Raw genomic sequence first — 16,386 nt, 5'->3', positions numbered from 1 at the left:
GTTCTGTTTTGTCTTATTTTGGTGGTGGTTCTTAAAAAAAAAAAAACCCAACAGTGTATTATTAAATCGTCAGCCTCTTGGGGCACCTTTTACCTCATTGTGGGCACAGTGGATTAGTGCCAACATAAAGGCATTTTCTTGCTTAACAGATTGGGAGCAGGAAGCGGGACCGGCTGTATTGATCAGCACTGACTCCGGGGCCTTGCCTTTTAAAGGCCTGTCCTAATGAAACTAAGCCCACCAGTGTCCCTATTAAGATGCTTTGGTTTCGTTCTTCTAAATGAGAAGCAGAGACTGCCGAGGTGTCTGCTCAGCTCATGGGGTGGTTAATGTAGCAGGCTAGCCACGCCTGGCTGCTGCATCCCTGCCTGGTCTTGGTGTGATCTACTGCAGATCATCATTGTGCCCAGCTCGTGACTGGCATAAAACGCCTTTCATTAAGTGTCTCCGTGACTTCAGGCCAGAGCCGTATGGTCTTAGACCTGAGCTAATGGAAGAGAAAAGTTAACGTGGAAGGCTACTCTCTGATGTGTCTAAGAAAGGACCGCTTGCTCTAATTGTTGGAAGTGTTGGCAGGTTGTTTATTAGCGGGATAACAAACCCTGTCTCTTGGCTCTGAAGTACAGTGGGAGTTACAGATACAGATACTAGTGCTTTCCCTAGATAACATTCTAAAAGGCAACACAGACACAGAAATTTTAAAAATGTAGAAAAATAAAAATTCTGATGGTTTTCTGCAGTACAACTTTTTTTTTTCAAAAAAAAAAAAAAAAGCAAAAACAACAGGCAACAAGCAACTAGGGAAGAGATAGGAAATGGGGGCATTTGGAGTTGAGCTGTGAACACAGTAGACGTCAGGATCAGCAATGCTGTGGGATAGCATGGGGTCCCTGTGTCAGCTGCCTTATACTGGAAGACGTTGTTGTCCTGTGAGAACCGCTGTTCAGAGTGCACTTGCTTGGTAAGCCCAAGCACATGGCACTGGTGTCACAGAAGGGCCCTTGGCTGAGACTCAGAAAGAGACATAGCTACTTTGAAAAGAGAGCAGCCATGTGGTGTGGACCTGCTTTTTAACAACCCAGTCACACACAAACACTAATTCATTCCACTAGAGCAGCATAGACCTCTCTTTTGCTCAGAGATGCCCTCACCTTCCAGTACACCTTAAGACCACGCCTCCAGCATGCAGACCTGTGAGGAACATAACCTGTCAAACCCCAACAGGAATGAATATCATACTAACTTTTACCTACGTGTCTATTTTTTTCCTGAATATCGATTTTAACCATTTATTCACTTCAAGCGTTTGTTGTGTTAATCTTCTCTGTGTGTCGGGAGGAAATACTGTGCTCCTGTGGCAACATCTTATTTCTACTCTCGGGGCATTCTCAGAAGAATAATCTAAGAGACAAAGCCCATCGGATCATGAGACTACAAGAGAGCAAAGAGGAGTGGGGTGCAAGAAGGAAAAAGAGGATGGAGCAGTTCAGTGCACACTACATGTTAATCCTTTTCTTAGGGGTTCTGTTGCTGGGATACAATGTCACAACTGAAAACAGCATGGGGAGGAAAGGTCTGTGTCAGCTTGCATGTCCCTCTTACACTCTCTTCTGAAGGGAACTCAGGGCAGGCACTCAGGCAGGAGCTGAAACAGGAACTGTGAGGGAATGCTGCCTGCTGGCTCACTTTGCTTTCTTATATGCCCCATGGCCACCTGCCCAGGGGTGATAACACCCACAACAGGCTGGGCCCATTCACACAAATCACTAATCAAGACAGTGTCCCACAAGGTTGCCTACTGATAGATCTTACAGAGTCCTCGCAGATGACTTTGGCTTGTGTCATGTTGACAAACCTTGTCTTACAAGCAATAGTCTCCTCATACAAGCCTGTCACTCATGGAGCCCCACATGCTATGACGCCATCTCATAGTTTCCCTGTTGACATTTCATCTTCTACCATGCTGTGTGATTTTTTTTTTTTTTTTGGTTTATTACTTTCCTGGATCTCATGATTAAAATACAAGCTCTGCAGTGATATGGATTTTTATCTTTTTATTTCACTTCAGAATCCTTAACATCTAAATCATTCCAGATACTAAATGTTAGGGAATGTTATTAATTAGCTACCAATCCATCTAAGTATAAGAATACCTTATTCAGATATCTTCAAGTGCCCTAAGAACTTTCTGTTTTACAGAAATCTGGAAGATCTATGGTATTTTAGAAACAGGCAAAATAGTAGAGTTAACATCATCTGGTCTTCCTAAATTCGATGTGACACACTGGTGACAATTGCTTTCCTGTGTGTTTAACATGATGTCTGAGTAATTCTAACAATAAGAGTTATTCCTATTCATTGATCAGCTGTCATGTGGAAGGCACGTGTTCAATGTTCTGTATGCAGTGCCTCATTTAGCCTCCATGTGTGCTTAGTACTGTTCTTATTCCTGTTCTCAGAATGAGAAAGATGAGGCTGCCAGATTGCTCAGTCTATAAGGGCCCCTGCCTGCTACCACGCCCTATGATTGGAGTTTGATCACTGGGACCAACATGATAGGAAAAGAAAATACTGCCCCAAAATATGTGCCATGCCATGCCATGCCCACACTCATATACTTACGAGCAGTCACAAATTAAGTAAATAAATGTGAACTTTCCACAACTTAGAGGCTAGAAATATGGCTTCGTGGTTGAGAGCACTTGCTGCTTTTTTGGAAGACTGGAGTTTGGCTCCCAATACCTACATTTAGTGGTTCAGGACCTCCTGTTAATCCCAGCTTCAGAGGATCTAACACCCCTTTCTAGCCTTCTTAGGCTTTTGTGCGTGCGCACGCGCGCGCATGCGCGCGCGCACACACACACACACACACACTTTGAAATTTTTATAGCTAAATTAAGGAAAAAAACAGAATGAGAACATTGAAGTATAGAAAGGTTAGAGACAGTCCAAGGACCCTATAAGACTGGGTTTGCAAAATCCCTTGGCTCCAGCCCATTGTGGGCAGTGCTATCCCTAGGCAAGTATGACTGGGTCATATAATTAAGCAAGCCACAAAGTCTAGACAGTAAGCAGCACTCCTGCGTGCTCTCCATTTCAGTTCCTGCCTTCAGTTCCTGTTTCCACTTCCCACTTTGGCATTCCCCGATGATGGACTACATAGCCAAATACTATGCCAAGTAGCCAAGGCTACACCAAATAAACCCTTTCCTCCCCGGATTGCTTTTGCTCATGGTGTTTATCACAGCAAGAAGAATCAAACTAGGACAATATTTAGATCTGAAAATAGGAAAGTGCTTTAAAACATTTTGGATACGGGATTTCAGCCTGTATGATCAAATTCACAGCACCACGGTGTCATTTATATTCTTGCTTGAGAGAAAATTGATTATATGTCTAACCTGGGGACACAGATTAGAGGAGTTCTAAGTTTCTTTAATTGGTTAATTTCATCAGCCACCTTGGATTACTCTTTCCATCCTGCAAGTCTCTGTGTTCGGAATTTCATGCTTAGAAGGAGAGACGTTTGTGATGGTGCTCGGTTACCAGGTGTGGTTTCTCTGGTTATTTTCCTCATCCTTTAAGAGGCTGTGTTTTAGAGATATCCTATCAGTAAACCTGCTATTCAGAAAGAAAATGTCATTTGTTCTTTCTTAGATTAGGAGGCAGATAGATAATTGGGGTCAGGATGAAATTCAGGACAGAACTGGAGAGGAAAGGGCGCCTTTCAGATCTCTCTCTCTGAAGGTTTGCTTGGGGAGCGAGTGTCGAACACCTTGGTCCTGTCACCCATCTCCACCCTGCTTCTTCTTGCTGGGAGGAGTGATTCAGGATGAAGAAAGGAGAGGTCTTGCCATGTTCTTGTCAATGTTGATTACAAGTGTTCCTTGATGACTGCCTTGTGGTTTGTTTACCCCATGTTGACAGGACAGTCTGGAAGATGACCCTGACTTCAGCACTGAGCACTTCACTGAGACATGACCCCACAGCAAAGCACTCAATATCCATCAGTGACCAAGATGTAAAGCCGCTGTCTCTGTGTCTAATTCCTTCATGGCATACAAGGGCAGCCCACTGATACACCACTAAACTTGCTGACAGCCATGTGTACTTTCATCTACAAGCTCCAATTGATGTCACTAGCTTTCGTTATCATAATATAACTGGGCGACCTTATCCTGTTGCTAGGAACCTGATAGGAGTATTAAATCTGTAATAGTTGATTATTCTATCTCAAATTCCTAGGATTAAGCATTTCATAAGCATTTGGTGTTTTTTAAATATTTGGAATATTTTCATGTGTATAATGAGGTTGCATGGGATAAGCCTGAAGTCTAAATGAAATGCGTTTATGGCTGGCATGTACTCTACACACATAGATCATAGAAAACTTTATGTGATGTGTTTATGTGCCTGACTTCTGACCATCATGTGTCATTTGAGATGAGATGTGGAATTCTCCATGTGTGACATTCTTTCCGTGCTCAAGATATTTTGAATTGAAGTTTTTATAAGAGATGCTCACCCAGCAACCCTTTATGAATATCGCTTGATCATGAATTGCTTGATTTACAGGTGCCAGTGTGGGAATTAGGGAGAGAAGGGGCCTGTCAAGTAGTTCATGAATCAGTAGGTATACGTTTAATCTCAATGAAGCAAGTAAATGTTGATGTCCTAACAATTAGTCTTTAAGGCAGTTTTTATTTGTTAATGTTTTAGTGAAAACAAAGATAGCTCTTATGATGCAGGCGACTGCCCTGGTCATTAATTTTTTTTTTAGTTTCATTTTAAAATGATTTCATTTGTGCATGTATAGTGTTTATGTGAGTACAAGTTTGAGTGTGCATGGAGATATGTGCACACACATGTAGAGGCCAGAGGTTGGCATCTGATAGCTTCTGCTGTGGAAGAGTGCATGTTTGTGCAAGCAGATGTGTGCACACACATGTAGAGACCATAGATTGACATCTGCTATCAATCTCCCCTTGGTTTCTAAAGGCAGGGTCACTAGCTGAGCCCAGAGCTCAATAATGGGCCATACTGGGGCTAGCCAGTGAATTCTGCAGATCACCCTCCATACTCCCAGCACCAGGGATACAAGTCATGACACTGTACCTGACGTTTTACATGGACGCTGGGAATTCAAACTTGGCTCTTCATCAATTTTGCCTGCTCCCCGTTCCCCAGAACTTTTGATTTAAAAATAAAAATCTAATTTTCTTTGTGAATATATTGGCTACACGTTTTGTCATTCAGCAGGCATCCTGTAGGATTAACTGTTGATTTTCCACCAAGTGCTCTGCCAGGACCTGGTCGTGAGCATGTGCACGGGAGGTAGCATGTCTACTCTAAACTGCTCTCGCAAGCAGTGGTGCCCAGAATATATCCTTGCCTTATTCGTTTCATTAAAGGATGATGCAGGTTGGTTCTCCCTTCCCCAGAAGGCAGCAGGCCAGAAGAGTTCCATTGTGCAGATGTGTTTAAAATTTGTAAGATTTGCAAATACCCAGAGAGATATTTTGGGGCTGGTTCCCCTGTCTAAACATGAAGTTCATGTGTGTTTCAAATACACCTCGTGTGCACTGCCTGACATTTTAAATGCTTTTGTGTTGTGCACACACTGTGATGGTGGTGACACTAGCATTCCACAGGCAGAGCTGGGTGGAAGTAGCGGAACAGAAGATCCATGGGTGAGCAGAGCAGGAAATGTTGGCACTGAGGAGCAGAGAGGAGACAGAGGCTCCAGCTTCAGATAAGGGAAGGAGAGTGTGGTCCTTCAGGGGCGGCTTGTCGGGGTAGCAGGCTCTCTGTTTCATGGCTCACAAGTCACCCTGTGCTCAAGGGGAAGGCCTGGAACTTAATGGTAGAGATGCCCCTCCCCTGACACGAACAGAGTTATGGGAGTTCCTGGTGTTAGCTTAGATCTCCAGGCAAGGTTTTCATGGCATTGATACAATACTGCATTTCTTTGTCTCAGGGTTCCTGTACATGAAAAGGTAGTAAGATGTGTTTAAAGATAGTCCTGTAGAAATATTTAGGTGTATGTGTGGGATAAACAATTTCTAAATGTTTAAGGATTTTTGAGGATTTGCTGATAACTGTTGTGGCCTCTGTCAGCACTGTTTATGAATGAAAGTTTTGCTACAATGTGTCTGATGAAGAGTTAAACTGTTTCCAATGTGAGTGCTGTGTGCGGCTCATCCCCTCTGCCATGAGATGCCATTTCGCTCTGATTTGATAGAGCCTTTTCTCCCTAAGCCTTGCTTCTTCCAGGGAGCTGTGCTCAGCATGGCAATTAGGGACATGATGCTGTGCTGCTGGCTGCCTCTGGCGCTCTTCTCTCCCAGAACTTCAGTCTCCACATTTCCCTGGCAGGCTGTGCAGTGTGTGTGAGTGCTAGGATTTGGGGAAAGCATAGAACAACCAAGGCTGTGGAAGGAGAATCAGCCAGGGATGCTAGCTTTTAATTGAAGTTGAGTTGGAGTTTCAATGAGGTGAGACTGTTAATGACAGATTTCAAAATGCAATGATTGAAAAATGAGGGGGGGGGTCATCAAAGTCACAGTAAACAACTGAGCAACAGCTCAGCGGCTCAGCATGAGACAACAGCCACAAGCCCTCAAAAAAAAAAAAAGCAGAGTAATTAAATTTTACATGGTGCAGCCTCCTTCTCAATGGGTACCTTTCCAAGGGAAGCAGTGATTTCATTGTGAAAAAAAAAATACAAACACAAGTTTGGAGATGTAAATTGCATGCATGTTTCAGCCTTACCCATAAACAGAGAAAGTTATCAAAGTATAAATAATAATCAAAGCACATAACTATAGTGGAGATCAGAATTGGGGGAGATTCCCCAAACCAGAAGGCTCCTCGGCTCCTTCACCTCTCCCCCACTCATTGATCTTCTGTACATTTGGGAAAAGACCACATGGGTCTCTATGCGCCCATTTCTGAGGACATACATACGCTTCCTGTTCATTGTATTGGTTAGAGAGGAGAATGACCTCTGACTATCTTTCTCCTCCCCTTTCCCTCCCTGCTTCTGTGTGTATGATGTAGAGGTTAGTTGACTGAGAGGCCATGGTTATATGCTGAATAATGTGTAACATCAACAGATGCTCACCTAAATGCTCCCAGAATCCTTTGCTCTCCCCACTGTGAGCATGAATGTCATGTCCACTAGTTGCAGCCCCCAGGACTGAGTGCAGGGAGTTTGCCTGAACTAGAAAAGTCACTGGGGAATGATAGAAATGTGTGTGGCTCTGCCTTTGCTACTGTTGCTGACATAGGGATTCTGGATAACGCCCTTTATTTCTTTAAGCCAAGTTTCCTTGTCGGTTAAAGTCATTGGTTTTTGCTGAAAGAGCTCCTAGGTGCCTTCTGAATCAGACTTCCTTCAATGCTTTGCCATGGAGCCACCCCAATGCAATCAGAGCCCTGGAGGTTCAAACCAATATGGTTTTCTTCTTGAGTCCTCAAAACTGTTGTGTAGAAGACTCAGGGGCTCACTCTGCACTACTGGAAGTTATCATCCTGGCCGCCTCAGTTTGGTGCTCTGTCTTGATGGCCTCTGTCTGTCTGTCCTGTCCATCAGGTCTGCACAGCCATCAAGGTGAGCCAGTGTCATAATCCTATGCACTCCATCAGCAGTGGGGACTAAGGTGCATCTGCTACACATTTCTCTTCATGTGCCCTTACTAAAGTAAGGCAGAGGGAACTTACAGGATAGTAGGAACAGTGTGTCCCCGGTGTACAGCACATCAAGGGGAATTAACGTTTGGCTTTCAAAGGAGACATTACTTTCAGATCTTTTTTAAACTAAATATAATCGTATTATTTCCCCCTCTTCTACCACTAGCCCTTTCCTTGAACTCTCTCTCTCTCAAAATAATGGCATCTAATACTTTGATTGTTCAGCACAATCTCTCTCTCTCTCTCTCTCTCTCTCTCTCTCTCTCTCTCTCTCTCTCTCTCTCTCTCTCTCTCTCTCCCCCCCCGCCCTCTCTCCCTAAACCTAAACATGTAAATGCAACCTTCTCCATTCTGGTGAAACTTGCATTTATATTTTCAAGGATGATCATTTGGTCCTGGGTAACCAATCAATGAGCTCTTCCTTGGTGAAGACCATCTCTCTGTCTTTCACATCCCTAGCATCCCTTAGCTACCTGTGGTTTTCTGTGTAGGGCCAAGACCCCCTGAGAGTCCCTCTTCTATGTCCGCATGTCAGTCCCTGTTGTCCTTGCTCAGGTCTTGTTGAGACAGTCGTGTCAATGAGACCACATGGATGGATGTCGCCTCTCTGACACATGTAGGAAATAAACCACCAGACCTTTTCTCTGACTCTTACCCTGTCTCTGTCCTCAGAGGAGGCTTATTTAAGAGCTTAAACCTAAAGTTGAATTTGAAGTATTTTTAGTAGGATGTTGTTCCCCGGGTAAGGTGAGGTCACATTTTCCCTTCTAATTGTTTCTGAGGTAGAAAACAGGAAGTATATTGAGCAGTTAGCATTTGCTTAGTCAGCATGATGTCTCCTACGAATGGTTGGGGACTTGAATGTGAGAAAAATGGTTGTGGCTTTGGAGATAAATTTTCCAACTGAGACCACTAATTCTTCCCACTTAAATACCAGAGGGGCTATTCTACGGGAATGAAGCCCTGGTGTGACTGAGACTTTTCTATGTAGCCTTTGTGACAATTGTTCCAGGCTTCCCCTTTGCAGACACATTAGGCCATGCCTGCTTTGAGAGAGGACATATTTCAAGGACAGTGTTTATTGTTGGGGAATTTCCATAGACAGGAAATTTTCTATTGCTAGCACCAGGCATCCCATAATCCAGTTGAATCACTGTTCGTGTATCACATGTCTTTTTTCAAAGTCATGTGGACTTCTTGGGCCTCAGTTGGTAGGGGCCATACAAATCACCAGTACTGTGCCAGAAAAAAGGTGAAGTCACTTGTGAGACTTTATCAAGTCCAGTATCTTCCTTCATGCTGACCTATTAGCCGGGGCAAGGAGTGAGGAGACATCCATCTCTGTGAAGCCACTGTCAACCTTTTGAACATTAGAGTTGACTCTGATCAGCTTTGTGTACCCTGGTGTGGTAATGTATAGAATCCCAGAACTTGAGAGCTTGTGACTGGGAATGGCAGGTTTCAAAGTAGTCCAGGCTGTGTAGTAAGACCCTGTCTGAAATGGCAAACTGAGATGAAATAACGACAGAAAGAAACACATTCATTACTTTGCTTGCCATCAGCTGGCATGCATATTACACACGGTACATACCGTGTGAAGAACACTGTTCAGTTTACTTGACACGTTTTATATAGAGTGTGTGCTAAGTGAAGGGATCATTTGGGGTGTGTGGGGAGGCTAGGCTGAGGAAGGTCATACTGCTGAGAACACCAGGTTCATGTATAGCCACTTTGAGGAGACTGTGCGTGAGGTATGACCCCAAGGAAGCCCTAGAATTAGCTAGAAAACTACAGAAGGCATTCCTGGAGGAAAGAGCTGGAAAGAGAAGGCAGTGGGTTTGATTAACAGATCACCCACACACACAAATGTCTCATTCTAGTGTGTTGCCCTGTGCTGCGGTTGGCACCCTTGAATTACAGGGCCCGCAGAATGACTTCCCCGGGACCGCAGGCAGCACACCCAACAGTAGACACTCATTGCTTTTATGTTCCCATAAAACCATGTCCTCTGCTCGGCTCTTGGCTGTGTAACCAGCAGTAACTAAACAGTGTCTGTAGACCTTGCTCTCCAGTCCCCTGTGACCCGAGGCCACCACACCTCAGCACTGCCTACAGTGCAAGGCAGCATGGGTAACTGCAGAGCAAGTGGTTCTGGTGAGATCTGACACCAGCACTCTTGGCAACACCCAGTGGACCCTGGCTGTTCTTACTCTGTATTTTGTTTTAGACTCATCCTGCCGCTCAGTATGGGATTTGAGGACTATGATCTAGACTTTTATTGAAGTTGCGGTGACCACCATACTTTCATCCGGTCCACAGCACTATTTCATGGGTAGACTGGATCTTTACTTTGTGGCAAAGTCAACGGTTTCCAAACTTGGATGAAGCCCAGGGTGGATGGATGGATCTCAGAATTGTGGAACGTTTGCAGTGTTTCTGGAACTTTCCTCACTTCAATTAACATAGAAGGAGAGATCTGGACTATGTCAGGGGCACACATACATGACTCTGCAAACCACAGCAGGAACTGACCAATGAGAGCTGTCCATCAGGGGTAGCCCTGTCAGCACTCCCTGCCTTAAACACCCCTTTAGGTCAACATTGCTTTATCCCCCAGGTGACTTGGAAGTGTGATTGTCCCCATCTCTCTGTGACCATAATTCCATTCAGTCAAGCCTGATTTATCTTTCCTTTGCTTTCAGGAGAGTAGATCTGGAGAAAGCAACAGCTGTGTGGAAGAAATAATTCGGGTAAGGATGCTCTTTAAAATCTTATCAATGTTTTGGTTATGCGTATAGAGTTCCCAGAAGAAGGACGTTCTGTGGCCACATTATCAAAGGGATCTCTAGTGGTTCTGAGGATTGTCACCTGAGTCACCAAAGTCACTCTGAATGAAACAGCAGTTTAGAAGCTTACCCCGCCCCATGCGTCGGGGTACACTGAGATGACACCATTAAAGAGATCAGCTAAAGACCAACAAGACAGATGTTAGGTGGAAACTGCAGCAGGATTCATATCTGTATGTACCCGTTTATCACTCGAGCATCCTTGAATATGACACATTCTGAGTCAGGCAGGGATGCCTTGGGATTTTTTTTCCTCTAAACTTAATTAGAATCAGAAGCTCCCGAGGTAGAGATGATACTGTACTGCTGTATTATTTCTATGCCACATTGCAGGTTTTAAATTTCTCTGATGCTGTGTTTGCCCATCCTTCCCACTGCCTCCCTCTTCACACATGTTTCACACACAAGTGGACAGGCTGGGCTCTTGCACCGTATTAGCTAACCTGTTCTAACTTACAACCAGGAAGTCATTATCAACCTATAGTTTTTCTTCCCTCATTTTTTTCATGGGAAAAAAAATCACAGTTCTCAGAAAACTGATATTGCACTGGACAGAACACCAAAATAAACTATACCAGGTGGTATGGTCATTCCTTGTAAAAAGGAAGACATTTGCATGTTCCTACCTTTTGAATACCCTACATGTGTTTATGTGAATTGCCAACACATTAAAGTATTGTTATATAATTACTTGACTTAAAATTTTTACCTTCACAAATTGTTTTTAAAAACAGGATATTCTTCTTCCTGAAAAGTGCTATTTTAAAAATTTTTTTAAACACGGATGTTGGTCAGAATAACTAAAGTTGGAGTGTTTAATTCATAATGATTTTAAATTTTTTTAGTTTTATTTATTTATTTATGCTTCTGAAGAAAGCTGTGGTCAAGGGACAAAGGTTCATTCCTTTAATTATGTTGAGTCTGTGTTTTATTTAAGAAAAATCTGCACTACCTGCTTCATTTTGGATTAAATCATGGATAGTTTTTGACGCTGATAAGCTTTTCCTAACTCTTTCAGCATATTTTCATGTTGCGGCGAAACACTCCATATTTAGGCCCCTTTGACTGGCTGTGGCGACCACATTTGAACACCACCCTCTCTCACTGTAATTAGACATGCCTCCTCACACCATCTTGTATCCGTTCTGAAGAAATTTGTCATTTGGCATCCCTTATCATTCTCCTTCGTCCTTGCTTTCCCAGGCTGGCTGGACCCAATATTTCTGCCCCCATTGCCCGGTTGCTGGGATTCCAGGTGCCTACCATCCATCATGCTCAAATCTGGGCTTTGTGTTCTTATCTGTAGACAGGGCTTGAAGATGAAATAAAGACTTGAATAATGTATACATCAAAAAGGTATGCTTTAAGGAAATTGAAATTCATTTAAGTAAATCAGATTCCTCCAGTCAAGTTTAAAGCTTTCACTCTATAAAGACAGCCAATGACAGTCTCATCCCCCTGTCTACCCCATCCCTAAACTTCCTACTGCACTGCCTCAGAGCCTCCCCCCTGGGTGCTGCCTCTGCCTCAGCCCTCCTCCTGTCAGGCAAAGAGAAAGACTGGAGCCATGGAGTGGATGGGTTGTTGCCCACATAAGAGGCTGAAGTTTTTACACATGTACTGGCTGGGCCTGGGCATGGGGACTATGTGAAAAGAGAGTGAACGCTTTGAGCTCTCCTCGTCTCAGAACCTTCAGGAAGTCTAGTACTAGACGAAGTAGTAGTGGTGTCAGTGTAGTCTTGGACACCAACCCCAGCCCCTCAGGTGTTGTTAGTAAGTTGGTAATGGAGGGGTGCCTGGGTTTTTTTCTTGTTATCTTTTGCCTCACTGGGTTGGTGATTCTCCAACCATCATCTTTCCCTCTCTCCTGAAATGTACCATCTCCCCCAGACAGAAGGCCAGGGCTCCTTTTTACTGACAGCCTCAGATACTTACTATGTATCAGCCTTGGATGCTTACTATGTATCAGCCTCGGAAGCTCACTGTGTATCAGCCTCTGATGCTTACTGTGTATCAGCCTCAGATACTTACTGTGTATCTGTCCCTCCTAGACTGTGGCCCTGACATCAAGTCAATGAGCAAGTGAGTGAGTAAGTTTTCCTCCAAAGGAAAACCCATAAAGTCATGGTGATGAGGTTGCTGTGAGTTGTGGATGTGGCTAGTTGTTTTCTTGCCGTCTAGTTTCCATGGATAGCCTCTGTAGAACCCAAGTCTTTCATAATTTTTCTGCTCTGTGACTCACTCGGGGCAACCGGATGTGGCCAATGTCATCAGGAGTAATTGTTTGAAGCCATACTATGTAATGGGTGACACTCTTGTAAAGGAAGCAGAGTGCCCTGAGACTATCTCACAATGATGACGGTTGGTGTTCTCATGTCCTTTCTGTGGAGAAAGGCATCTAGGGAAACGGTTGGGCTAAATAGCCTTGGCCTCCTACCCTTGAGGAACTGTCTGCCTACCAGCAGTGGTCCAGTTAGGAAGTACGTAACACTAGCGGGGACAGATTCTCGGGGATTTTCATGACCCTACCATGTGCTGTATGACCTTGCTTGTGGTTCAGACTGGTCTCACTGAGGAAGTGACTGGGAAGACAAATAGGACATTGACTGGGGAAATGAAGAGGCCCAAGCAAAGGAAACAGAAGAGCCTGGTGGAGGCCTGTGAGGACAAGGTAGCAAAATGACAAGAGAACAGTGGATGGAGATAGGGGAGCTAGATAGGGCTGGCCTCCCAGGCATGCTCATGCCCTATGGTAGGCAGCCATTAGGTTGGTGAAGAGGATGATATGGCCACATTGACAACTTCAGTTCCCTAGTCTCACAGACATGCAGGATGAAGAGGCAAGGAGAGTAGGAAGAAAGGTTGGAAGCCCTTGAAAAGTGCAGAGGAGAGATGTTTAGGTATGCAGACTCTGAGCAATGGTGGCACTCTGGATTACTTTGTTTCAGTGAGACAGAGGAGACACAAATGCATTTTATAGACATGCTGTGTTGAGTTGACTTGGGACATCCAAGGAACAGAGACAGACATGTAGGTGAGGTAGCTCACAGCAGACAACTCAGCTAATGGGTAATAACAGGACAGATAAGGCCACATTTTCCAGGAGAGAGGCTGGAAACAAGAGAGCAAGTGCTTAAGGCCCAGGAAGAGAAGGTCCATCTGTGAACAGGAATGGGAAATCAGATTGAGCATAGGGCTGGGAGATGTTTAGAAGTATAGGGTGTCCGGTCAGTTCTCAGTGATTGAAGGAAGGAAGCTGGGCCATTCTGCTGCAATGGGGATTCCCACATGTGAAAATGCCAGCCCGTGTGACCACATGATAAACCCACACAGGTTTATGGCTCACATTGTCAACCGCATCTTTTAACTTGGGCTTCTGCGTTCTTTATTTTTGCTGAGGTGACTATTTTCAAGTCATTTGAATATTACCATACATTCTAAAGTATCATTACGTTTTTACTCTTACTCAGAGAATTTTTAATCCTGGGACCTAATAAATCTGTGCGTAATTATGGAATTCTCTCAGCCAAGGGCGAAATTATCACCGAGTCCTGTAGAGATGGGCCATGAGGGCCGACATATGCTCCAAGTAGGTAGTTCTGCAAGTCATGCTCTATCTCGCCCCCAAAGATCCGAGTGGAATAATACCTCGGTGCCTTTCAGAGCATCTCCCATTAACATAGAATGGCATTAACATTTGTTCAGCCAATAAAAGCCCTTTACAACATAATGGAAGGAGTGCAGGGCTGGGATCCAGGATATACAAGTTTTATATACAAGAAGGTTTTATGTTACACTTCGCTGAGGGCACCCCCACTAAGTGCTGTGCCTTATAATAACAACCAAGGGGCCAATACTTGAGGCTCTGGTTTGAGTTTAGAGACCATTTGAGTGTGCAGTCTGAACAGACCCCATTCCTGGCTATCATCCCTAGTGTGAGTTATCCATCCTGGGTATTCACATAGGGTTCCATACTACTGTTTATATGAAAGAGGTAAAGCATGCTTGTTTAAATTCTGAAGATCCATTTCCTGACTTTAAAATGGAATGGCCTTCAGGCAAGTACAGGGCAATCGTTTTTGTCCGCCCCCCCCCCCCCCTTAATTTCCCAGAACACTGAAGCTCCCTGCTACACACCATCTCTGGAGAGATCTGTGCATGGTAAACAGTGTCATATGGCTTGCGCATCATTAAAGTCTGTCACATGGCCAGGCTCCGGGTGGTGGGACAAGAGAGGCCTTGTACTCAAACATCTATGTGCTCCTTGCCCCAGATGAAAACATATTAGCTGCTCTGTGCCTACGGGAACAGGAGAGACAAAGAGATGACTTGTTCTGAGTGACTCGCTTGGGTCATTTGGAGAGCTGGCTCAGGTCACAGCTCCTCCACTGCAGAGCAGAGCTGCTTTTTATAAAAGTTTGTATTGCTTCTTTTATCTTTTTTTTTAATTTGTTTCCAACCCTAAAGATTTAACTCATGACAAATTGAAGCCCACCAGTGACAAAAATCAACCCTGGGAGAACTGTCAAGGAATAACATTAATACACCCCATTGCTGATTATAGAAAAACCAGCCAAAGTAAGCCTGATGTTCATATAGAGAGTTCACTAAACAAAACCTAGAATCTTACTCAAGGATAAGTTAGGGCATTTCATAGTGTTGCGTTATATGTTTTCTTCTTGGTTTTGGTCATCTGAATGTTAAGGACAGAAATTCCATGTGTTTATATTTCATCTATAGATAAGTTCTTCATTAAAAAAAAATCACCGTTAGTCCATTAGTTTGAAACCGGAAGCCCTGTGTAAAGGACTATATTCGTACCTACCAGAGGTGTCCAAGTGACTCATTGCAGGGCCATCTGGCTGCAGTCTGCATGCTGTGCTATGAGTCTAAAGGAGTTTAGTCTGTAAGAGAGGTGGGTCTGAACGAGTAGGCTTTGGGTACGGAAGCTCCTTCTGAGCACGCCCTGCTTTGATTCTCAGTATCCTCCTTTCGCATCTGCTGCACAGTTAGGAATCATCCCATCATGTGCAGGACGGTAGACTGTTAGATAACTCGGAAACCATCAGCAGCCTGCCTTTAGTGTCTATCCTAGCAGGGGACGGTACCTCAGCCTGTTCATGAGTGTCTGTCAACATCTGCAGGTATGTCATTGGGTTTTCCTGACATCATACTTTGTGGATTGTGCCATTTGGTTATGGCAGCAGCAGTGAAAAATACTCCATCCAGGAGGGGCAGAAAATACCTACAAAACAGTAGATGTGCTCAGTGCCCTAGAGGCTCAGTGGGTGGGATTTACTGGAAGTGATTTACTGGAAGACAGGCAGAGAGGAAACCCATGGAGATGTACTCCTTTGAGAATCAGCCCTCCTTGACAGGTGAAGTGCCCAGTCCAGCCCCACCAACACAGTACAAGAGGCTAGGAGCTGGAGTGTTGCAGCAAGGGAGTGGTCTCACAGGCCTCCTCCTCAAGGTGGGACTACACACTGACATGATATAACCCATTCAAACTCTCGGGGTATCTTCTCCATCTTACCCTCTCTAAGTTTAAGGGAGTGGTGTCAGAAAAATAGTGCTCAACTGTGAGTCTCATGGAACAGAGAGTGAGAGCTCTTATCTGTGCCCACAAGTGAGACTTCAATTGCTATGTCTTCTGTATAGAGCAGAAAATATTAATGCATGCAAAATCACAGTAGGCAGCCAGACTTTAAAATGTACAAATCACCCTCAATGACATCACTTATTTCTTCTTCTTCTTCTTCTTCTTCTTCTTCTTCTTCTTCTTCTTCTTCTTCTTCTTCTTCTTCTTCTTCTTCTTCCTCTTCCTCTTCCTCTTCCTCTTCCTCTT

The 16,386-nt window shown here is 44.2% G+C and overlaps 1 protein-coding gene across 5 annotated transcripts in view; it reads left to right on the top strand.

Annotated features, from left to right (window-relative positions):
• Window positions 1-16,386, top strand: part of Aff3 (ALF transcription elongation factor 3) — a 440,706-nt gene that overhangs the window by 205,561 nt on the left and 218,759 nt on the right. For all 5 annotated transcript variants that reach the window (XM_085836589.1, XM_085836598.1, XM_085836585.1 and 2 more), the window contains one exon: window positions 10,395-10,442. In XM_085836589.1, the coding sequence (XP_085692715.1) occupies window positions 10,395-10,442 (48 nt within the window). The remainder of the gene's footprint in view (window positions 1-10,394; window positions 10,443-16,386) is intronic.

Source organism: Mus caroli, unplaced genomic scaffold (assembly GCF_978045245.1).
Source record: "Mus caroli unplaced genomic scaffold, Mus_caroli_1 scaffold_1, whole genome shotgun sequence".
NCBI classification, from domain to species: domain Eukaryota; kingdom Metazoa; phylum Chordata; class Mammalia; order Rodentia; family Muridae; genus Mus; species Mus caroli.
This window is presented reverse-complemented; position numbering and strand designations above follow the sequence as displayed.